The sequence below is a fragment of the Phaenicophaeus curvirostris genome, chromosome 3 (genome assembly GCF_032191515.1).
Source record: "Phaenicophaeus curvirostris isolate KB17595 chromosome 3, BPBGC_Pcur_1.0, whole genome shotgun sequence".
In the NCBI taxonomy this organism is placed as follows: Eukaryota; Metazoa; Chordata; class Aves; order Cuculiformes; family Cuculidae; genus Phaenicophaeus; species Phaenicophaeus curvirostris.
Window position 1 is genome coordinate 21,477,180 of NC_091394.1, and position 24,169 is coordinate 21,501,348.

The following is a 24,169-nucleotide window of genomic DNA, read 5'->3' on the forward strand; positions in this document are numbered from 1 at the left end:
TTTGGTTACTCAATGAATATGTATGGTGTTGCCTGGGTTTGTCTAACAGTGTGGGGCACTCACAGGAGAATAGAGGCCATTCACTTACACACTTTAAAACACGTTCTCCAAATGTTGATTTTTCTCCAACTACCTTACTTCTAACAGATCACCAGATGTGAGGAAATGAAGAACACATCTGTACTGCTAAATTTGGCACATGCAGATAATGTTGTGCTGTAAGAAAGGGTGGCAGCTGCAGTGGAGCGTGTGCATGCGGCCAACACTGCAAAAAGATGTGTGTACGTGGGAAAGTGTATAGATATATTCAAGATATATTGACTGCACATAGAATTCTTTTTTTTTTCCTGAATTCAGGTCTTAAAAACTAATGTTATGCATAAAATGAGACTTGTCCTTCTTTCGCTTTCTCTGCAAGTAGAAATATAGCGGTGGTGAAAAAAGACATAGCTATTATTTATATGCACAAAGAAAGAAAGCCTGGTTTCCTAGGGCTTTGCCTCAGAGTTGAATTATATGATAGTTGTCGGAAAGAAATTAAAGCTTTTCCAAAATCTGAGTTATTCATTATACTCATGACATATCGGCATGACATAGTAAGAGCATGAACTTATTCTGCCTAATATCTTGGAGAAGCTTAGAATGCTACATCCAATTCAAGACAGTCAGCAATTTAAAAAGTACTCAGGGAGGCCAAGACAAATGGAAACTGGGAAGAAATAAGACTACAGAGAGAAACAAATGAAAGATAGCAGAAGAACACAGAAAGGAGATGACTACATGTCTTACTCGGATGCCAATAAGTCAGCCTCCTTAGGAGCAGGCACAGACAAGGCTGCACTTTTACCTGAGCATCTGATGCCTGCCACAGAGTCTGACCATGGGAAGAATGGTGCACATACAGAAATCATGGTGTGGCTGCCTGTGCATATTCTGCTTTTTGGCATGGAAATTTACAACAAATATCTAATTTACTTAATGTGTTTTTCTCCATACTGATGCAATGTGATTTGCTCCCTGTTTGTACTGGCTGTAAGTTGCCTGTTACTAGGTCACGACTAGCTTTAGGAAGCACACTGCAAACAAGCAGTTCAGCCACGAGAAAGACATTGCAGCCAATTTGCAAAATCTTTGGAGCAGAATGGGAGCAATGCTGAAAAGGATGGTAACCCCTGGAGAAAGAGAATTATTGGCTTGGAAATACGTTCAAGTATGCAAAATACTAATCAAGAGTTTTATGCTAAAAACTATTTCCAGCAATTTCTGATAAGCTAATGGGCCTACTGGGGGCAAGATAAAGGCATACTGAGTATAGACAGGATCCCTTCAAGATAATTCACTGTGCGAGTTAAAAGCATTCCCCTGTACTTATCTGATGCTTGTTTTGGAAGATAATATCCCAAAGAGACTGCAGAGATAAAGTTCAGAGAGAGGAAAATCTCTTTATTTGGTATTTAATAAAGATACTATAAGTATCTTTAAGCAAGAATGTTCTGGGATAGTCAGTACATGGCAGATAGGACTATGATTCCTTTTCATCCTCTGAAGGATTTATGGATGGGTTAGGATGCCATTTGTTTTTAAAACTGAACATCTGTTTCTGTTTGCATGCCATGACTTTTCTAGTTGTGCATGGTTAGGTAAGTAATGAAAGTACTTGATTAAAGTTGAATCTTCCTCTTGAGTCTGTAATGTTTGGTTTGACAAATAATCACAAAACATATTTTTCTCTGCTAGTCAGCTTTAAGAATTGAGAGGGGCAACCTTTTACAAGGTCTAAGCACCATCTGTCAGTTTAAAAAAATAAGGAGGAAATAGTGACGCTCTTTTCCATTAGTTGAGCTACGCACTGTTTCTTTACTGAAGTGCTCCACAGAAACTCTTTATCTCCTGTACAAATCTATTCCAAAATAACCTCAGTATTTTTTCCAGCAATCTCACTTTTCTAATCTATAATTTTTATCACACATCAGACCCTGTATTAGCACGCAACAATTGTGATAATCTATTTCTATTAGAAGTGTCTGGTTTTTACTTTTTTACACACACACAAAAAAAAAAAAAGTAGCATTAAAACTGCATGTGCATGCTGTGGAATCTAATAGTGTGAAGGCTGTAACTAAAGTTATAAAGTTTTTTTATCAGAGCCTTGGTATTACTACCCTATGTAATGCAAGGTTTCATTTTCCATGGTTAAGTTTGCTTGATGTCAAACACTGACTTTTTGCGCAAGTCAAGTGGAGAAGTATCAACTTTTACCATGTTACTTGAGCTTCCCTCTCTGTTGTATTATAGAGGTGCAAGAGAAAAGCTTTCCAGTTAGATAAAGGGGTATTAGATGAAGAATACATCTCTGTGTAAATGTTGGAAGTCTTCTGTAACAAAGGAATGTAAGGATGTATTGTCTTAACTATCAAAGGTTGTTGTATTTCTCTTTTATGCTGTGGTGCTGTCATGGGGCATCTGCCACTCAGCCTTATTTCAATTATTTCTTATCATCAGGGTGCTTTTATATTTTTAACATTTCAGAGTTTTTCCAGCCACTGGAAGTAAAAATTATGTTATTCATTTTAGAGAAGTGTTGCACTGAAAGACATTAACTTTAGCAGGGACTGCTGTTCTAGTCTTTCTGCTGGAGGACACAATCCCCAGAGCTCTCATTGCACCACACTGGGGGGATCCGCTGGAGCTCGTGTCCCAAGGTGTCTACTCGTTTCTCTAGGTTGTTCCCTTCTGTGCACACTTATGGCTTTCCTACACCACTCTGAGAGGGACAGAAAAAGGACCCTCTGCTAATTATGGAAGTTTCCCCTCCTGGAATGAAGGGGTGTAGAAACGCTAGTGTCAGGGGGGAAAGAGAAGAGGCACAAATGGCAAACCATGAGAGCTGTCTGGGGACTCGCGCTCTCCTGCTGACTGCCCATCCTTAGTCATGGTGATGGACACTGTATGGGTCAGAGGGATGTACTCGTGACAAGGGCACAGCTTCATGTCCAAAGTACCCTGTCCTAGAAACAAAGTGCTCAGGTGTTGAGAGTGATTTTGTTAGGAAGAACTCATACACATGGAGATCCATCACTTGAACAAGTTACGTATAAAAATCTGTATGTACTAATGCTGTCACATTACAGCGTTTTAAAGCACACTGCATGTCCTGGCCTCCTTTCCCAGCAGCCAAGCAGGCATTATATCCTAAATCTGTCATTGTGATGGACATATCTTGGCTTCCAGTTTCCAGCAGTCATGAAGCTCCTATATAAAAAGCCAAAACTGCTTTATCTGTTTGTGACAGTGTTTGGCTTAGCAAGACTATCACAGCAGTTAGGCAACAGAAGCAGGATGGTAGCAGAGGTCTCTGCTTAGGCTGCACTGTGAAATCTCATCCTTGTTTCTGATGAAGATGGCAGCAGGGTAGGACATAATTCCCTCAGCCACACTTAGGCTGCTTTTTTGATTGTTTTTGTTTTGATTAATTCCATGTTTTGATTAATTCCATGAACAAAACAAATCTCATGTTACATTTGGGGCGACAGGGGAAGCTTTCAAAAATTATAGGTACGTGCATGGAGTCACGGGGTGTTCAGTTTGCAAAACATACAATCATCTGCAGCTTCAACTTCAGCATTTTAGACCTTCTATTGGTTTCGCTACACAAATGTCTCAGCTTCTGTTGAATAACTCATTTGCAGCTGACATTGCCACCTAAAAGTAGTGGCTCATTTCTGGCTGAGCTCCATGTTGGACTTTATGAGAGCTCTCTGTATTTGTTTATTGAGAACAAATGATTTTATTACTGGGCGTAGCTCTTTATGAAGTCTGTGTCCTGGATACATTGCCAGTGGAAGGAAGTAAAGCTGTATGATATTTACCTTACCGTAATGCTGTTGTAATTATGCTGTTTGAGTCACGCTAGTTTATTTTGTGTCCGAGTAATACTTGAAGGTCAGTGGAGGAAGGACTGCTCCTATGTTCACTTGTAAAAAACACATGTAGCAAAGCATAAAGAATCTTCTGCTTGGGTTTTTTTCACTTGTAATACACAAGTGATAGCAGAGGCTATGGTTGTATATCTGACACTTACGTTAGATAATAAAATCCAGCAATGTTATGTTTCAATGACCTACAAAGTGTTTCAGCATTTTCTGGAATAACATACAGGCGATGGAGGAAGAGGCAGGACACCCTCATCTCACGTGACTTTTTGAAATGTATTGAAGGTAAGGTGGTTTTGGGGCATAAGACACCTGGTAGTGGAACAGAGTCCCAGAGCAAGGCTCCTCAATGCCTCAGAGCTGAGGGTCTATATTTAACAGCAGTAATGGTTGTACATTCTGTTCCTCATTGGTTTCCTGCTGTGCCTCCTGCACGTCAGATTCCTTCCCTCACAAAAATGGAAGTTTAGATGATCTCCCTTTCATTTCTCCTCCCAATTTGTCATGCATGTATGCTCTCAGTGCTAAAACACATTTATTAACATATGTAGGAACTCTTTGAGCTTTTCAAACAAAATCTGTGACATAAGGATCCAATTATGTGATTCTATAGTTAATGATCCTTTTAAATGTAAAATTCCCCATAAAAATTTGGTGGCAGCTTGAAGTATCTTCAAACTGTCATGCTACAGAAAGTAGTGTTATTCTAACGTAATGTAAATCCAAATTGTTCAGAGGATACAGTTAAATCTAGAAATAATTTTGAGAAAATAAAAACAGAATCCAAGACACAGTCCTTCTTTCAAACATAGGAGGAAGACTTCTACTTTATTCTTCCAGTGCTACTCAAAATCTACACCTTCCTTGTGTAAAATGGATACAAGAAGCTGAAATGAAGCACTGACTCCTGTAACTTGTAGCAATCATGCTTGGAGCTCAGCCTGCTGGGTACGGCCCAGACCTGTGCTGTGCTGCATGGGCTGATCTGTGCACACCCACAGGTGGCACCTGGGATCTCTGCATGTCTGAAACGTTGAGGGAATGACAATTCTTGCAGGGAAATCCTGTAAACATCCAATGCCACTGAAATAAAATGTGTATGTATATATTTGTGAAGAAGCCATATGGGACCAGCAAAGAAATTTCATTTTTTTTATGTTAACAATGTGGGCTCTTTTTAAAATAAAATGTAGGTGATTTATGTGCCAGAATAGTAGAAATCCTAATGCATGCAAGTCTAAATGGTAAAGTGTAGATCCATAAAAGTTTACAGAAAAAGAAATCACTGAATCCTTTGTGAAGAAGGTGCTGACATCCCTTGCAAGTAGAAGGATTCTGTCTTTAATGTCACTGACTGCAAAGGGAGAGCGCTGCTTATCATCAGAGCAGGGGCTGTATATTCAGCTGAAGAGTCTCCATCACCATGGTATTTTCAGCATCTCTCAATTTTAATAATCAAGCTTTGCTTTACAGATGGAGAAAGCTTCTTATTTTCTTTCCCCTTTTTTAACTGGTGGTAAAAGGACTTGCTGAAGACATGTAAGATGTTGGCAACTGCAGAAAGAATTTAATCCTCTGAATTCCTATCTTGTACCCTAATTAAAAGAAGTAAATGTCATCCTCCCTTCTGTGTTGTGAAATATATAGGCAAGTGTAGCCTATGTTAGCTTAGCAGTAGATAGTCTTGACCAGCTAAATGAAGAAACAAATATATTAATTTCAGCTCTCAGCATGGATGGTGATTCTGTTAGGAGATGGGGGAAAGAAAATGGCAAATAGAACCAGGATGTTTATCTTTGCAGTTCAGCATAAGCAAACTATTAGCTGCACAAAGGGTCTTTCAAAAAGGAACATCTCCTGTTACTGTTTCTTTTAATCTAAAAGTCATTTAGATCAATAAGCTCCATTATGAAATGGGGCACGTACATGCTCAAGCCCTTGTCTTGTCCTGACTTCTCCATCAACACTGTTGCTCCTTTGTGTATAGGCTCCTGCTTTCTCTTTCTGGCCTTGGTTTTTACATCTGTTTCATTTTCCTGTTTGTTGCTAAGTTTCCCTCTGAAGAAAGTTTGTTCTTTTCACTGATGGCACTTCATGTTTTGGGTTGTGGTGACTCCTTCCTCTGAAAAGAATGAGCTCTTTTCTTCCTCTTAGTGATCCTGTTTTGCTGTTTCAGTACAAAATAAGCCATCGCCAATGCCTGTTGCAGTTCTTAGCAGAGGCAGCAGAAGTGGCTCATTCCTCCTCTTTCAGAAGAGAAGCCCAGGGAAGGGGATGCTCTGATCTTCACTTCTGTAGTCTTGGTGAGTCACTCGCAGCATCCAGGTCTAAAATGCTTAGTTTGATTCGCTGCTACACACTTTTGGCAGCAAACTATAAATATTTAGTCACTGGTGCAAAGCCAGGCACAGACACTGGACAGAAAAAAAAAAGAAAAAAAAAAAGAAAAAAAAAAGAAAAAAAAAGAAAAAAAAAAGAAAAAAGAAAGAAAAAAAAAGAAAAAAAAAAGAAGCAAGTGGCTACGAATGCACCTGGTCTTCTTTCTTGTGGTAGTAATGTCTTATGTCCCAAAGGAGAAAAAAGCTGAATTCTGAGTATTTGCATGCTGATTTCTACAGAAAAAGAAGCCATAAAATGGACTCTTATTCTAAGTATGAAGTATGTGATTTACAAAAAACTGTCCAAAAGCAAGGGCCATCACAGATTTTCTAACAGAGGTTTCTTTTCCTGAAGATGCTGATCTCCTCAGGCACTATGAGGGAACTCTGCACTAACAACCTGTTCGATGCTTTCAAAATCATAATCTGTCCAGAAATTAGATTGTATTCATTGGCAGAAATTTGACAACAATAAGGATGATTGCTCCTAAAAGAGTGGTTTTCTCTCAGATGACAGACAAGACGGCAAGGCAAAAAATGACCACATGTAATTGGAGGTTGGGGATATTTGTCCTTATGTAACCTTAGTCTGCTTCCAATAGAAAGGGAGAAAGCCGAAAGGAACAAGTAGGCTCTAGACCTCAGTAACAGAGATGAAATTGCCTCCAGCCCTGGGACAAACTCAGGCAGTCGTCTCATCCCTAAAGCATTTATGCTTAAAGCTTTCAAATAGCTGGATGATGTTGTACAACACCATGTTTGGGTTTCTCAACTGCTGGTGAACACCAAGAACCTTCCTATCATTGGTGAGGTGGGCAAGAAATGCATTAAGCTGTGGTGAAATCAAATGCTGTATTAATTTTCTGCATCTCACAGAACCACAAGGGAATGTCACGGGTAGGAGAGGCTGTCTGATAACACCCACCACAGAAGTGTGTGGGTGGACAAAGGAAATTTCCTTGTCAGCTTGTGAATGTGATAAAAAGTGCAAATAGGCAGGCATGCAAACACTAGCTACTTAGTAAAACACAGCTATTCTTAGTTTGTAGACTATATCAGCCCAGATGGTCACTGCCTCTAGCACACCAACTCTTCATCTTCCATTTTAGGTTTATCTTTCTCTTCTCCTCATAACCTTGCATAAACCCCTTAGTTGTTTCTAATTAAAAAAAGGTGCGGGGGGGTGGGGATGGGGATTTGTCCTGTATTTTTTTGTAACTTAGTCCAGTTCCAAAGCTCAGCTGAGGCTTTCCTGCAAGGAACGGATGCAGAAGGTCCTGGTCTATCTTCATTTCCCTCTTGAAGCCCTTTTTTTGCCCATCACCTGTTCCTTTTGGAGCAAAGACAACATCACTTTCCAAAGCTCCAACAGGATCAGGATCCAAATTCCTAGATCCCTGCCACGCAGAGTATTCAGATGTCCCAGCACTTTTGCCGTGCCCTAAAGGCTCACAAGGCTATGGAAGAAACACAGTCCTCAGGCAAGCATTAATACCCCAGCACAGCAAGTGATATTCAGATATGCTTAGTTGGGAAATAGGTTATATGGATTAAAGAACGTGGAAACTGCAAGAAAAGAGGATGAGTAGGCAGTGTTAAACATCCAGAACTGTTTCTGGCCAGAGCAAACCAACCTACCAGACAAAAATGGAGTAAGAAGAACAATAAAGGAATATGCAATGAAAGGGAATTCAATGCAATGAAGACAGTTAATTTTCACTGCATAATTTAAATTAAATAGCTTGCTTCTTTGCTCTATTTAAAAAAAAAAAACCCACAAAAAAACCCAGTGCCAAGCAAGCAAGTAAAACATTGCACATACCCTCTTTTGTTTCTTTCTTCTCTCCTGTTAATCTTTTTCCATAATTCACCATGCAGATGCACTAGTCCTGTGGCGAGCCCACAGTTTTTTCCTCTCTCAGAACTATTTTGTTCTGCTAATGGAAACAGAACACAATCAAATATATACATAAATACACAGAAATGCATGCATATATATTTACACACACACTCTAAGCATTCACTTGCTGCCTTTGGATGCTCACTGGCACAGAGCATTAATAGCATGAAAGCATTCAAAGGCAGCAAGTGAACACTTAAAAGACAGAAAGTTCTTTATTGTTCCTCTCCTCCTTCCTCCGCAGTGATGAAATAAAAGGGTTTGCAGGCTTGCAGCTGCGAGGCCCAAGCCTTGGAGTGGAGCAGGGAGAGTAGATTTCACCTTCAACTCCTGACGTGCCAACAAACAAAAAGAATAATGTAATGTAAGTAACAGTTATTCCCCCAACCCCACATTTCCGAAGTTCCTTTATTGGTTTTAGCAAATACTCCTGATCCAAGAGTGATAAATGGGAAATAGCATTTTGAAAGTGATATAACAAAAATACTGTAAAAAAAGGGTGTAGAAAAGGAAATTGACGGTTCAATGAAAGGGAAAATGTGAGTCAATAGCCATACAAGTTCTAGCAATTTTTTCTAAAATCCCTCTGCAATGTGGAGCAACAGTCAACAGAAGAGGAATCTCACAGGGCGAATCATAGAATCATAGAATCATAGAATAGTTTGGGTTGGAAGGGACCTTAAAGATCATGTAGTTCCAAACCCCCCGCCATGGGCAGGAACACGTCCCTTGCTTCCATCTCTGAAATAAGAACTTGTGGGTATTGTCAGAGTGTGATACTGGATTTACTGAACTTGTAGGCTGTGATATTGAGATATATTTTCTAAAGGTGCAATTAAGCAGTAAGTAGCATTAGATGTAAAAAAAACACTGGTCTTGTGTAACTTAAAACAATGAGAGAGGAGGGGAAAGGCAAGAACCTCTTGAAGGACCTTTTGCCTACTTTTATTAAAAATCATGTATCTATGAAGTGATTTAATCGTATCTATATAAACTTTGCTTTTACATAGCATAATCTGTATTTAGAGAAGGGATGCTTGTGTGGACCACCTGTTTCCTCTTCACAGTCAGATTGTTTCTACAGAAAGTATACTGATTGCATGATAAGCAATGTTAAATGCTTAGCAATCAAACATGACATTGGAATTGAAAAGAAGAGGCTGTGACTCTGAGGACCACAACTAAGACAGAGACCACATATGGGTGGTACTTCAGAGTCTGAAAATTGTACTACAATATCCAGCACCCAAACGACTTGGGAGAAGTGGAGTGAGGTACCAGTGTGACCTTTATAAATAGCTGAGTTATGCTCAGTGTTTTTTTTTTCTTGTGGCTTGGATATGGAGAAGCATACACAGCCTGTGTGACTTCGAAAACTTTAACGGAAATGAAACAGGAAGCCAGATCCTCTCACAGCTTGTTGAACTGCGAAGACAAGCTGAGTCTGTAGAGACTCATTTGCTATACCCAGCAAAAGAAGCCAGGGGAGAGAAATCAAGCTGGGGGGATACTCTGGGGAGGAGATGCAGAAGCGACTTGACAGAAAGGCAAGTAAGAACAGAGACCAGTTCACTGACCAAGAAAAACGAAGCAGAATTAACCACTCGAAGAGAAGTGTTGGTAAGTTCATAGAGCTGTGGTCTGAATTTTGGCGTCTCACCAGGCTAGTGATCAGCAAGAGGAAGCTCCTGTACTGCAGATCATAGCTGCATGGGCACTACTTTTACCTATGCATTGGACTATACCTGACCTGATGGGAAAATTGTTCCCAACTTGAAAAGCTGCCCAGTTCTGCACATTGGTTTCTTGCTTTTACTTGGTTGGATGCTGTTGCCTTTGTCTCAGCAGACCCTTTTTGCATTCCTTTTGAATTGTTCATGTTCTTTGGACTGTTATAATCCTGCTGCTCCCCCAAAGATGGGAGCAAGAACACAGCACTTGCTTCTGCTGCTGACTTGTGGTTTAAACAGAAACAGTTAAAATGTCTTCATACTTGCTTAGCAAAGCATTCAGTACAAACTTTTTCTGTAATTTCTATGCAATCTCATGCGGGTACAAGTGGACAGAGGTAGTCACAGTCATGCCTGCAGCCTGGAGATGCTGTGACCTGCAGAAAAACCTCGAGGTCCATGTTACAGGCAAGTTAGTAATGCTCCCCTAAAAGAAATAGTTCTAAGTGGTAGAAGCGTGCCATCAGCACAAAGCCTTGTGAGTATCATTGTGTAGCCTGGAGAAAAGGAGGCTGAGGGGAGACCTTATCACTGCCTACAACTACCTGAAAAGAGGTTGTATAGAGGTGGGTGCTGGCCTCTTCTCCCAAGTGACAGGTGATAGGACAAGGCGGGGAACAGCCTTAAGCAGTGCCAGGGGAGCCTTAGACTGGACATCAGGAAAAGGTTTTCACTAAAAGGATCATCAGGCACTAGAACAGGCTGCCCAGGGAGGTGGTTGAGTCACCATCCCTAAAGGTACAGGTAGGTGAAGTACTTAAGGATATGGTTTAGTGGCAGATAGATACAGTTGGACTTGATGATCTCAGAGGTCTTTTCCAGCCTGGTGATTCTATGATTTTATAAACACAGGCAAAATGCCCCGACCAGGAAGTCTGAATGAAGAGAATTAAACTTAGGCTGCTTTCAGTCTCAGCTCCCAGGAGATCTCCCCTTGTCCCCCCAAAAGCTGCTGCCAGCTCAGAGGCTAAACAGGAGGCATTACTTCTGCAGAAAAATGTTGACTGCATACTCCACATAAGGCATTCTCTAGCTCCCAATATTATTTTCCAAGATATTTTGTGGAAGTTCACACTTTCTGAAGCCTTGCAGCAGCATATTTCCCTTTCTGGACGGTCCATAACATAAACTGGCTTCAGCAGCTAACCCTTTCTGCAGTTGACCCTGGCTCAGACCTAGACCTTGCTTCCTCTCCTTAGGATTATCCTAGCTCTTGTTCAGCTAACAGGAAGGGCATCAGCTCACCCCAAACAGTCCAACAGCGAGTGCAGGAGGCCTCTGTGAGCTGTGTTACAGCTCAGTCTCACCAGAGCTGTCTGTGTCCCAGGCCGAGGGGAGGCTTGCAGAGGAAGTCCAGTGTCAGTGACTTGCAAGGAGGAGAGACAGTATTCTCCTGCTGAAGCCCACAAAATGGAAAGAGTTGTAGAGAGCTCTCCATAAGTGGCTCAGGGAAGAGGTCTAGAATGAGCTTAAGGAAGACGAAAAGGCATATGGACAGTGTTAGTCAAAAAGAGGTTTCAAGTAAGTGATCTACATGTGATTGTTTACTCCTGGGCTTATTCCCAGCAAGATCACATGTAGAAGGGCATAGGCTGTTCTCTAGATTGCATAAAAGTGCTGAATAAATGCCCAAAGAAAAGAGGGGAGAGCTCTTGGGATGGACTCACTGATACTGGGATTGATCTGCTGTGTTTGTACTATGAGTGTTTGATTTCTGTTCCCTAGTGAGTCAGCAACCAGATAAACATCACTTTCAGGCCTGTCTGCACGAGAAAATCATCTAGTGCATCCTAAGATATTAACGCAGGTTAGAGAGGGCAGAAAGAGGCAAATTTGGATTTGGCTGGAAGGCTAGACCACCAAGCAGCACTGACACTGGCCTGGCCAAGGTGAGAAGGCAGCTGGAAGGGGAAGCTGAACTATGTGATTGCCACAGGCAAGATGTGGGTGAAAAACAAATCCTAGATACCTCAGAGTCTTCACGGATGGATGTCTCATAAGCTATAACCTAACAGCATCTCTTTCAGTTGTGCCTCCTGAGAGACAGCTACGTTGAACCAGAAGCTGCGTGTCCAGACAGAAAACACCAGCTAGCTGATGCTGCAGAGAGGCACAGAGCTGGCACTTAGAAAACTGCTTTTTCCAAAACGGATTTTTTGATGGAGCAGCACACAGTGCTACCCAGCTGACAGTTTTAGGCCTCTTAAGTCAACTATTTACTTTTGCTATTCTTAGCTGTTTTCTAAGCCTAGATTTTCTTTTACTTGGATAAGTGTGTTTGTGGCTCTCTGCGAGTGCACCAAAGTGAGCACTTGGCACACTGACATTTAACGGGTTTTGTCTGGTTTGTTTCTTGCCCAGATTAGCTGAGAGGGATGGAGAAACAATCTGATATTCATGCCAAACAGTACAGATCTCTTCACCATTTCATGAAAAGTGTTGGTTTTCTATCTCCAACCATTTTAATATGTCATGATCTTTCAGAAGGAAAAAACCCAAAACATATCTAAACAACAGCAAAACAACCAACCCTGAAAGTTGCTCTGTACTGGAGCAAACTGCTTATAAGTCTGTAAAAGATTTAATTCTGCGTCACTTGTTCAGACCATTACAATTCCCTTCTGTTTTTCCTGCAAAGCCCCTAGGAAGAGGGAAGAAAATTGTTCTTTAATGTGTAACCAGAAAAGAAATTATACTGGTGTATGCAAATGCTCTACATACGGCTGGGGCAAATTCCACCTGACAGACTGCTGTAAGGGGAGGTACCTGGCAAAGGTGAATTTCTTTCTGGATGAGTGTAGAATCGTAGAATAGTTCATAGAATAGTAGGATAGTTGGTGTCAGAAGGGACCTTAAAGATCATCTGCTTCCACCTCCCCTGCCATGAGCAGGGACACCTCCCACCAGCCCAGGCTGCCCAAGGCCCCATCCAACCTGGCCTTGAACACCTCCAGGGATGGGGCAGCCACAGCTTCCCTGGGCAACCTGTGCCAGGGCCTCACCACCCTCATGGTGAAGAAATCCTTCCTTATGTCTAGTCTAAATACTCCCCTCTAATTTCTAGCCATTCCCCTAGTTCTATCACTACAAGCCTTTGTGAAAAGTCCCTCCCAGGCTTTCTTGTAGATCCCCTTCAAGTACATCTTGCTAATGTCAAGGAAACAAACATTTAATAATGGGGGGGGGGAACAAACAACAACTTTGAAGTCGCTAAGTTGTGTTTATTTCATGGCTAGGTTTCAGATGGGATGCTGATGACACTGATCTCCGTTAAGGGAAGCGCTGCTATAAAATTTAGAACAACGTAGCGCGAGGCCGAGGCACAAGTTGTGTCTGGCGGGACGGAGCGGCTGCTGGGCAAACGGGGAAGCCCGCTGCCTCCCGCGGCTGCGGGCGCTGAGAGACGGGCGACGGAGCTTCGCCTTCCTCCTCCAACCCCCCCCACGCCGCCGGCACCGCCCCACGGCTCCCCGGGAGCTCCGGGGGCGCCTCCCCGCCCGGCAAAGGCCTCGCCGCCCCCGGGCGGTGCCGGGGAGGCCCGAGGAGGCGGTGAGGGGAGGGGGGAGCTGGGGCCGCGCAGCGCGGCGGACGGGACGGGGGCGGCCGGGGCAGCGGTGAGTTGAGCTGTTGCTTCTTTTTTCTTTCTTTTTTTTTTTTGTAAATTTGATTTTCCACTTGACTCTTTCGGGGCTGAGGGAGCTGGGGTTGTTTAGCCTGGAGAAGAGGAGGCTGAGGGGAGACCTCATTGCTCTCTACAACCACCTGAAAGGAGGTTGTAGAGAGGAGGGAGCTGGCCTCTTCTCCCGAGTGACAGGGGACAGGACAAGAGGGAATGGCCTCAAGCTGCACCAGGGGAGGTTCAGGCTGGACATCAGGAAAAATTTTTCACAGAAAGGGTCATTGGGCACTGGAACAGGCTGCCCAGGGAGGTGGTTGAGTCGCCTTCCCTGGAGGTGTTTAAAAGACGGGTGGACGAGGTGCTGAGGGGCACGGTTTAGTGTTTGATAGGCATGGTTGGGTGGGTCTTTTCCAACCTGGTGATTCTATAATTCTATGAAGTGCCGATACCCCGAAAGCTGCTCCAAAGGTCTCCGCGGCGGGACCGCCTCAGGTGTGCATCCCTCTGCATTCCTCCTGCATCTCCTCGCATCCCCCTTGCATTCCCCTGCATGCCCCCGCATCCCCCTTGCATCCCCCTGCATCCCCCTTGCATTACCCCGCATCCCCTATGCATCCCCTATGCATCCCCTATGCATCCCCCTGCATCCCCCCAGTATCCCCCTGCATCCCCCATGCATCCTCTATGCATCCCCCCGCATCCCCCATGCATCCCCCTTGCGTTACCCCGCATCCCCTATGCATCTCCCCAGCATCCCCCCAGCATCCCCCTTGCATCCCCCCGAGCCGCGATGGGAGGCGAGGCGGTGGGGGCGGCCCCGGCCCGGGACGCCTTCGGGAAGCGGCTGACGGGTCCTCCGGCCGGAATGAGGTGTGTTTGAGATGCGTTTGGCGTTTGTTTGGCAACTGGTGTGTTCTGAGCATGTAGTGATAGGATGAGGGCGATTGGCTTTGAATTGGAGGTGGGGAGATTTAGGCTACACGTTAGGAAGAAATTCTTCTCGATGAGGGTGGTGAAGCACTGGAACAGGTTGCCCAGGGAAGCTGTGGCAGCCCCATCCCTGGAGGTGTTTAAGGCCAGGTTGAATGGAGCTTTGGGCAGCCTGGTCTAATGGGAGGTGTCCCTGCTCATGGCAGGGGGTTTGGAACTGGATGATCTTTAAGGTCCCTTCCAACCCAAACTGTTCTATGAACACTCTGTGTGCCCTGAACATGAAGAATGTCATGGTTTTAGAACAAAGATGCTTGGCATTTTCACGGCAGATGTGCATTTAAGGTTCGGGGGTGTTTTGTTTGTGGGTTTGGGCTTTCTTTGGTTTGTTCATTTATTGTTATTTTGTACTGCGTGGAATCTGAATTTAAATGTTGCAGACTGGCTTCTGCTCCTGTCAGAAGGGTGAGGGTTTAGGAAAAAGAGGATCAGAAATGAGGATGTGATTCAGGAAGACTTGGGAAGATGGAGATTAGAAGCTCAAGGTGATCCAGAAGTGTATGCTTGCAGCTGTATCCTGGGCTGCATCAAAAGAAGCGTGACCAGCAGATCGAGGGAATTCTGCCCCTCTGTTCTCCTCTCCTGAGACCACACCTGGAATACTGTGTTCAATTCTGGAGTTCTCAGCACAGAAAGGACATGGATCTGTTAGAGCAAGTCCAGAGAGGGGCCACAAAGATGGGGCCACCTCCTATATGAGGACAGGCTGAGAGAGTTGGGCTTGTTCAGCTGAGGGAAGGGAAAGCTCTGGGGAGACCTTATAGCAGCCTTCAAGTACTTAAAGGGGGCTACAGGAAAGCTGGGGAGGGGCTCTTTATCAGAGAGGGTGTTGATAGGATGAGGGATAATGGTTTTAAGCTGAAAGAGGGTAGATTTATATTAGATATTGGGAACATTTTTTTCCTGTGAGGATGGGGAGGCAATGGAACAGGTTCTGTAGAGAAGTAGTGGATGCCCCATTCCTGGAGATGTTCAAGGCCAGGTTAGATGAGACTTTGAGCAACCTGATCTAGTGGAAGGTGTACCTGCCCATGGCAGGGGGGTTGGAACCAGGTGATCTTTAAGGTCCCTTCTAACCCAAACCATTCTATGATTCTACAACAAGCCTCCCTTCTGATCTGCTTGCCAGTTGCTCATGTCTCTTAGTGTTTTACATCTCTTAAGCCACTGTCAAGTGGTCTTTTAGACTGCAGATACCATGCCCTACCTGTTTGCTTTCCTGCTGTATGTTTTAGGGTGCCTTTCTGCTTTGATGGTTACTGGTCCAGCTCCCACTTCACGCTGCCTGTCATACTAATTGACTGGTTTGCATTTTGTAGGAGCTGTACAAACTGTATTCAGCTTATACTTTCATTTTCTGCCGTGGAGAAAGAACTAGAATTCTGTGGTATTTAGTACGTGAGTTTTAAGCCAGTGCAGTGCTAACCGTTCTAATGTGAATATATGCAAGGGCAGTTATTCCTGCTTCCATCCTTTGCCCCTCTCCAGTTTCTGCAAGTGATGAAACAAAGAGATAAAGTGCGTGAAACAAGAAGAAATAACCCATTTTGTTTTTAAGGTTCAGAAAACTTCTTGCTGATTACTGAAGTTTGCTCCTTTAAGAATTTTATTTCTTTACTGCTGGACAAATAATTTAATTAGAAATTGCAGGGGACACCATGTAGTAAGAGGAAAAGCTGCTATTCTGCATGTCTCTACAAAATACTACCAGGGTTGTTTAAGCAGCAGGTGAAGGGTGTTAGAATTGATTTTCAAGCACAAAAGCAGCATTAAAATGCTGTTCAACATATTTAATAAAATACTTCTATGGATAAGCATCTGCATTCAGATTTGGACTTAAGAAAAAAAAAAGATTTAATTTTCATAGTTCCGAGTTTATTTTTGCCATTGGGGTATAAGTTTTTTCATTTTGTTTAACTTGTTGGACCAAGTTGCCTGACTAGATGGTGTGGATTTCCCAGTCAGCATCAGGACTTCCTGTCCACCTTGTTTCTTAGATACAAGCTCTCAGGTTAAATCCTCATATCCTATCTGGCAAAGATATAACAACAAACAGAGTTTTTTCAGTAAGATCTGCAGTTGTTCTTAAACTTCATGTCTGAAAATTATTGACCTTGCATGACCCAAGCAAATGAGTTTGAGATTTCAGAAATACCTCTATCCTGTACCTCCTGACTCCATGCAGCTGGACTGTGGGAGTCACAGTGCCAGACTGAACTAGGGGAGATGAATATGGTGAGAATTTAGTTGTTTTGAAAACACGAGGAATTAACCAGTGCTCACAAGTCAAAAGGTTGTAGAATTTCACTGCTTTCATTACACTTGCATAACTAAATTTGTGGATTTCACTAGAATTGCATAAAGTTTATCTTAAAGAGCTTCTTAAGTTCCTCTTGGTTTACACTGTGAATTTTTTGTTGTTGTTTGTTATATTACCACTGAGCCACATTAGTCCTATTCTAATGGTGTGGCGGGTGGGGGTGGTATTAAGGCATCCTGACTTCTAAAGGAGTTATAGGACTCTTTAAAGCCAAATGCTAATCTGGAATCTGAGTTGCTGTCTGACATCCAACCCTGAATCACTTCAGGATTAGTTTTCTGCTCTGAGGGAGTTTGGGAAAGCATGGTGGACACGTGGCATCCTTTCTGCCCTCCTCGGTAGATACAGCTGGTGTGGTGCAGGAAGGTAGTAGTAGCAGGGAACTTTGCCCATCTGCTCTGTTGCTGGGATTCCTGGCATGGCAAATGTCATTTCCTCTATGCGTGGTTGCAGCACTGGAGATTAGACACATGACAGTGTTGTGCCTTCTGGAAAGACAGAAACAACTATTAATTTATTAACTAAAATGTCAGTATTTCATTATGGGAAATTATGAGGACTTGTGCACTCCAGCCACAGCAAAGTTAGTCAATGACAGTTTTAAGAGTGGAGTTTCTGTCTAAGGATCTTGTACCAGTTCTGAAGTGCTAAAGAGTATTTAGGTTGTGTATTAAAAATTTGATATGATGGAAAGTTGGTTGTTGGGTTTTTTTCCCCCCATGAACAGTATAACTCATGGTTGGGCTATCTGTTGCTTGATCGTATAAAATCATGCCAAAGTTTTGCTTCAGCATAAGTGAGGGAATAAAGGAGGTAAGTGTGTTACTGTCTACTTCTTGAGAAGGCTCTATGAAAACAAACACGTAAAATACTCCAAAATTGCTGCAAGCTACTTTATGATTTTTCTGATCAATTTTATGTCAGCAGCCTTTAGTTTCTTTGAAGCCTTGTTCTGTCTTTGTAGTTTCTTCCTGTTCTTTTCACTGCTGAGGAGCAACGCTGTCCAGTTTCGGCAGCCTCAGGATCCAGACCCCAGTGCTTGGGATTTCTCTGTAGCCTGTGCCGAGGTGCTGGAAGCTCTTGACCAAGAAAGGAAATGTGTCTCTAGCACCTGTCCCCATGTCCTCAGCAAGGTTAGATGCCACTTAGACCACGTACCCATACAGAGGGATGTGGCTAGCAAGGCACCTTCAATTGCCTAGACATTTTCTCAACAAGCCTTTCTCTGAGGAGGCTGTAGGCTGAGCAGAAGAGTTGTGTTGTCTTATTTGAACCACGTCACCTTGAGGTGGACGGCTAAATGCAGGATGATGTGGCTGTATATGCTCAGTCTCTAGTCCTGTTGCTAGCTCTGCATGTGGTCTTGGGCAAGACCCTATCTTAGATTTCTTGTCCATAATCCATTGCTGAGATTTTTCCAGTTTTTATGAGTGTTTGGCATTTATGTTTCCGTGATGGAGTGGTCAGAATGGTGCTATGAATGTGGGAAAGGTGTACCTTGGCACCAAACTGGTGTCTTGGTATGATGTGGTGTCCAAGGGACTTCGTCATCAGGTCTGCCCTAGCACCTCTGCAGTGACAAAACATCATGTTAAGGTGCTTGGCACTGCCCACAGGTCAGCTGCCACCAGGGAAATGCTGGCAAATTCTTAATTGCCAAGTTTGTGCAAAATCAGTCTTTCTGCAAACTTTCAGGTCTGTCTGTGTGACAAAGAGATGTCCCACCAGTTTCCTACAGTTTTTCTCGAGCACAGCTTCGCGCCGTTCATGTGCCTGTCGTGTTATCGGGGAGCAACCTGCAGATGTGTTCTCTGTTACTCAGTTCTGCTTTCATTTTGTGTCACTTCCTGTACACGAATTTTAGCTGTGAAATACTTGCCAAATGCTGAGGTCTTAAAACCAGGTGATTTCGTATTGTTGTAGATCCTAGAAAATGACACTGCTGGGTTCCAATACTTCATTTTCTTTAGTTTACAAGTGAAAATAAGTTGTGTCTCTGCCAAGCACCAGTCCCTTGAGAAGAGCTCGATATGCAGTGTTGCACCTAACCATAGTTTAAAGGGCTGCATCATTTGTATTGTGTGTAGACCTTGCCATGTAACTGTCCGGTTTTTGGGCAGTTCATGCATATGCAGAGGTGTCAGGGAATGGACCCTGTGACCAGTGTCTGGAGTGCTTTGGCATCCAAATATCTCTTACAACTAATTAATGCATTATGGTTCGTGCCAAAAATGCACTAGCAATAATAATGTGTTTTTACAAGCAGAAAACTTCTGCACAGAATATTTTGTGCTCTTGAATCGCATTTTAATGAAATGTTTGTAGTGTGATAGTCATAGCCAGCGAGTGACAGTAATTGAAATTTCAGTTATCTTGACGCAGTAAGTGTTGCCTTTCGGTGTACCTTCTTAACTTAATATTTTAGCCAATAAATGCACAATAATGCACTCTCAAAAAAAAATGGCGAAGGACTCTGTGTGTGAGGTAGATAAAAAACGCCAGATTGAACCTTTTTTGCTTTGAAAGACAGGGAGAGAGCAGTGTTTAAACACCCCAGCTGCTTCTATCCTAATAGCATTAGTTTGTCAGAATAAAGCTGAAAATTTGACTCCCATCAATCTGGACATTGAGAGGCGGAGGGAAAGAGATGCACAACCAATTTCTGTCATTTGCATTTGGAGTGATGGCTTCGAAATTTGGCTTTCTGTTTCCTTTCTGTCTTGGAAAGAGGAGTAGAGACAAGTAAAGGTCCTGAGTGGACAGATCACACAGTTGGAATAATCTCTGCACGTATCTGGTAGGAAGGCTGAGGTATGTCATCATCTGATGTACAATCAGGAGATTTTGGTTATTAATCCATGTGAAGAACACACAACTCTCTGTAGTGCTTCACTGTACAGACTGTCATGCTTCTGGAGAGGGCTGTGTTCTGAAGACAGATGTGAAATCTGTGTTGCGAGGGTGCAGCGATCAGGACCTGCGTGGAGATGGGAATGACAAGCTATGTGGATGCAAAGTGGTCAGAGGGGGCTGGCTTTCATGGCAGGGTCTTTGCAGGACCCCAATGGCAGATGTATGCACTGCCTCTAAGAATTAACAGCTGCGACTGACATTGCTTAGATGGTAAACATGCTCAGATTAGTTGATTTTTTTGTTTGTTTGTCGTGGGTTACCTGGTGCTACTGTTTTCCAGGCTGTCACTTGGCATAATTGTTTATCGACATGTAGAAACTTAAAATTCCTTCAACTGTCCTGCAGTGTGTGGCTACCAAGTTGATGGGTATTTCTTGCTGCTTTCTCCTCTGAGCTTCAGCACTTCAGCCGAGGACTTCTCAAGGTGTCAAACCACTGTTTAGGAATGAGCTAGCTGGTGAGGGGCTGGGGAGCCACCTGAGGCCTTCCATGGGTATTTTTGTCCCAGGAATGCTGCCAGTGGAGTCTCAGAAGTTTGTTTTCTTCTGTGCTGCTTGCATCAAGATCTTTACCATACGCATTTCTGTTGATACTCCTTCTTCCTCAATCCTAATATCTTCCCTGCTCCTCTGCTTTGCCACTTGCATCCCTCCTCCAGCTGCTGCTGTAGGTCGTACTGGAGTCACAGAGCCCACCAGTCCTTTCATTTGGGGCGACGGGCAGCAGGCTTGAGAAGGTCCTGCTCCTCCTGGGTGGCAGTGACCTTTGCACCTGCCCTGCAGGGATTTGGGCATGTGTCCAGGTGGGGACCTGTGAGCTTGTCCCCCCTCCACCCCTGGGGAGGGAGCAGACACTGCTTCACCTCTGCCTGGAGAGACCAGGAGTGCTGCCTGTGGTACCACCACCTAGTCTCGTTAGTACCTAATGACTGCAGATCCTTGTAGGCTTGGGCTGTAGGTACAAGACCTGTACTGTCTAGCAAATAGGATTTAAAAAGAGGAGAAGGAAAATAGTTCTTACTGCTAAGTAAGACTTCACATTTTTTTGCCCATAACCAAAGCTTTGTTTATCTAGACAAATCAACAGAAACTCCCGAGGTATTTATACCACTTAGCCTATCAGCTAAACTTACATGTAAGATGTTCAGGAGGAAAGCATTTCGTTTAGTCTGTCAGTTTGGAATTGGCATAGGAAGAAAAAACATATCAAAGGCATCTTGAGAGTTCTGTTTGCAAACAGATAAACCAGAAACAAATACAAGCGGCATTAGGGGTGACTCAACATGCAACTCAGCAGCAGATGTAATAAGAATTCTTAGAGCAGGCTTCTTTCAAATAGTGGATTTAGTACATTTTCATACATTCTGTTTGAAGTGTATGGGCATTAAATAGCAATTCTGAATTCAGATGGATTTTTAAGGAGATAATTCTTTTTTATGTCACAATATACTTTTCACTTATTGCTTTGGACTGTGAATTCTCTGAAGGCATCTCTCATGTTTTTCTCTTGCTTAAATGGTAGCATAGCTGAACATTAGTCATCTGAAGATCCTGGTTGAAGCACCCCATGCCTTAAAAAGGAAGCTGAATTATACAGGAGATCAAGAACTCAATTTTCCTTTTGTTCTTGTAGGCATTTGGAGAGGAAAATACTATGTGCAGGCTAAAGCATGTGTTACTATCTGGATTAGATAGATGAAATAATATTTTTTTTAAAGATAATTCTATTAGGGTATATTTTAAGTAATCACAAAGTAAGAACATGCCATGCTTGTTGCTACAGAGCAGGAGTTAAGTGTGTGTCACAATTGGGTAGATACATTAATAGCAGCACTTAGGGTCCTGTTGATGATCAGGCAATCCAAAGAAGGCTGCCAACCTTTCTGCTCTGTTTTTCCTGAAAGTCCTTTGCCGAAAGAAGACAAGGGATGAGAGAGCACTTGGGACTCCTACACAGGACAGCTGTGTAAATAAAGCCTTTCTTGCAAGTGATAGGTCTCAGCACTACCAAAACTATTCTGCTTTTTAGGTAATTGCATGGTTCTAATTACAGTTTGGGGCTGGGATTCTGGTTTGGAGTAGAGGTTGAGATCTGATCAGCACACATGGTTGAACTTTTGTAAGTCACTAATGATTACCATCTTTGCCTGTAAATGATTCTTTTTTCTTACACCAAGTAGACATCCTCATCTCTAGTTGTTATTTTAGGACAGGTGAAGAAAGTTTGCTTAACAAGTTGACATTGCTTTGCTCAGGAGAAGAAAGGTTTCATAATGAAATAGTTATTGAATTAAGCAGTACTTCCCACATGTCTTGGTATGTGTTTGATCTGTTTTCAGTAGTTTTTCAGAAATCAAAGTCTTGGTAATCACTTGGCACTACTTAAAAATACACTTTTCAGGTGTAATCTACTGTAGGTATTTGTGTAATTGATAGCGTTCTGTCTGTGTCTCCCCCTTGGTTCAGTCAGTTGAGGTGTGTGTGCTCATGTCTGCATCATGCTGATGCCTGTTCTCTAAGGATAATTTTGCTTGCTTTCCCTAAATAGAGTGACTTAGCTTATTTATAACATACCTCAGTGCTGATACTACATAGTTTGGAAAAAAGTGATGTGCGACCGTGAAGAGAGCTCTGCAGGTACACACTGAATGCAGGCAGACTTGGCCCTCCACGCCAAGCCTTGCATCTCTCAGTTGAGGGGTTTATCTTTCTAGCTCTGCATCCAAGACAGAAGGAAGGAGTACAGGTGAGCAGCAAAAGGGTTGGAGCAGAGAGATCCCAAATTCTGTCTCCCTCTTTGAAGGGGGAGATACCTGCTTTTCAGAAACTAGGAACATAGTGTTATGTGACAGGAGTATGAAACTGGTTCGCTTTATGGTAACATGTATTATGTCCTGCTTTCAGTACCAAAAAGACTGAATTTCCTGAAAAGAAGTCACACAGTCAGCTTTTAATTCTGAAGACACTCTGTTATCTTCCTGATGGCCTTTTTACAGGGAGGGAGGAAAAAAGTAAAAGGTTGAATGTGCCATCAGACATGCTGGAATATTGAACTGTGCTCCAGCGTTGCGTACAGTGCTGCCTGCTAGTTCCCAAGCTGATCTCTTACATTTTGCATATCATCAGGTAAGCATCTTTAAGGTGGCAGTCTCAAAAAAAGTTGTGAGGGAGTCAAATGCAAAGCTAATCCTTTAGATACTCTCCCTGAGTTATTCATGAAAGAAGCAGATTTTGCAGATGTCTCTTACTCATCTCTTTTCTGGCCTTTTTCGTTGTTGTTCTGTGTGTCTCTCCTACTGACTTTGTGTGTGGGGTAAAGCTTAAAGTCTAGTACTAGCAGGAAGTTGATGATGTGTCATGAAAAGAAAACATGGCGTGCTACTTGCTTTGTAAGATAAACACTGCTATCAGCTCCTACTTCAGTGCTGTTCAGCCTCTGTTCATCCAGATTTCTGTTAGAGGTCCCATGGCTCTGTTCTCCTGCTTGGGAGAAGAGTCAGGCCTCCCTGTCTTTGCAGTGATGCTCATGGTCAGTCTTCAGAAAGATGTGAGCGCAGCAGCTGCTCCTGAGGAGCAGGATTAATTATATTCCAGGGAATGGATTTGGTTTAAAAATCTGTGGGTTTATTTTACTCCTCCAACCAGTGTGTTATTAATTTAATTGCTCTTCAGTTTCTGAAGAATATTGGCAGGAGGCAGGTGGGAGGTGAAAAGATCTATTTTAAACTGCTCCCTTCTTTAATTCATCTATTGTTTGTGATGTATTTTTACCAGCAGCACTTTGCAATCCAACTGCCACTTCTAAATGTCATTTACTTAAATAATAAATGTAATTGCGTTTCTAAGTGTAACATAAGCATGAAAAGTAGTAGCAGCTGAATCATGAAGTGTTGTTTGAATAGCAGCTTTCCTGTGGCAGGAGGGAATGTTTATGAAGTTCAAGGTATGTTGTAATACGTGTAGCAAAAATACTCAAAAATTACTTGTTTGCGGGTTTTCCCACCTCCCGTCGGGCTTTATATTAAGGAAAGACCTACTTGTAGGTCTCTCATACTAATTAAAAATGGATGAACACTATTTGGTTAGCTCATGTTGTCTGACATCAATTTCTGTTTTGGATTGAAATCAAGAAGCCAGTGCTTCCTAGTGCTCCTTGAGGAAGAGTTGCTCATGCACCCGCTAACCATGTACCTTGAAAGGGGGTTTGTTGGGTTCCACTAGGTTTTTTGCAGGACTAATACAACCAAAAGCTTTTTCCAAAGTTTGTTTGATTCAACTTAAAAGCCCCTGTTGATGCAAACCTCTCATCTTTTCACCAGTAAAAGGGGCAAAGGAAGAAATTTTGCCTTCATGTATATTCGTGGTACTCAATAAAGCAAAGTCTGTCA

At 42.9% G+C, this 24,169-nt stretch overlaps 1 protein-coding gene across 3 annotated transcripts in view; it reads left to right on the forward strand.

The window, feature by feature from the left end:
- Positions 1-9,633: 9,633 nt before the first annotated feature.
- Positions 9,634-24,169, forward strand: part of OTULINL (OTU deubiquitinase with linear linkage specificity like) — a 28,334-nt gene continuing 13,798 nt past the window's right edge. Inside the window, exon 1 of one of the 3 annotated variants that reach the window (XM_069853489.1) lies at positions 9,634-9,830. In XM_069853489.1, the coding sequence (XP_069709590.1) occupies positions 9,734-9,830 (97 nt within the window). In that variant the 5' untranslated portion in view covers positions 9,634-9,733. Of the gene's footprint in view, positions 9,831-21,793; positions 21,811-24,169 lie in introns of those variants that run through there. The other 2 variants (XM_069853490.1, XM_069853491.1) reach the window with 2 other exon arrangements.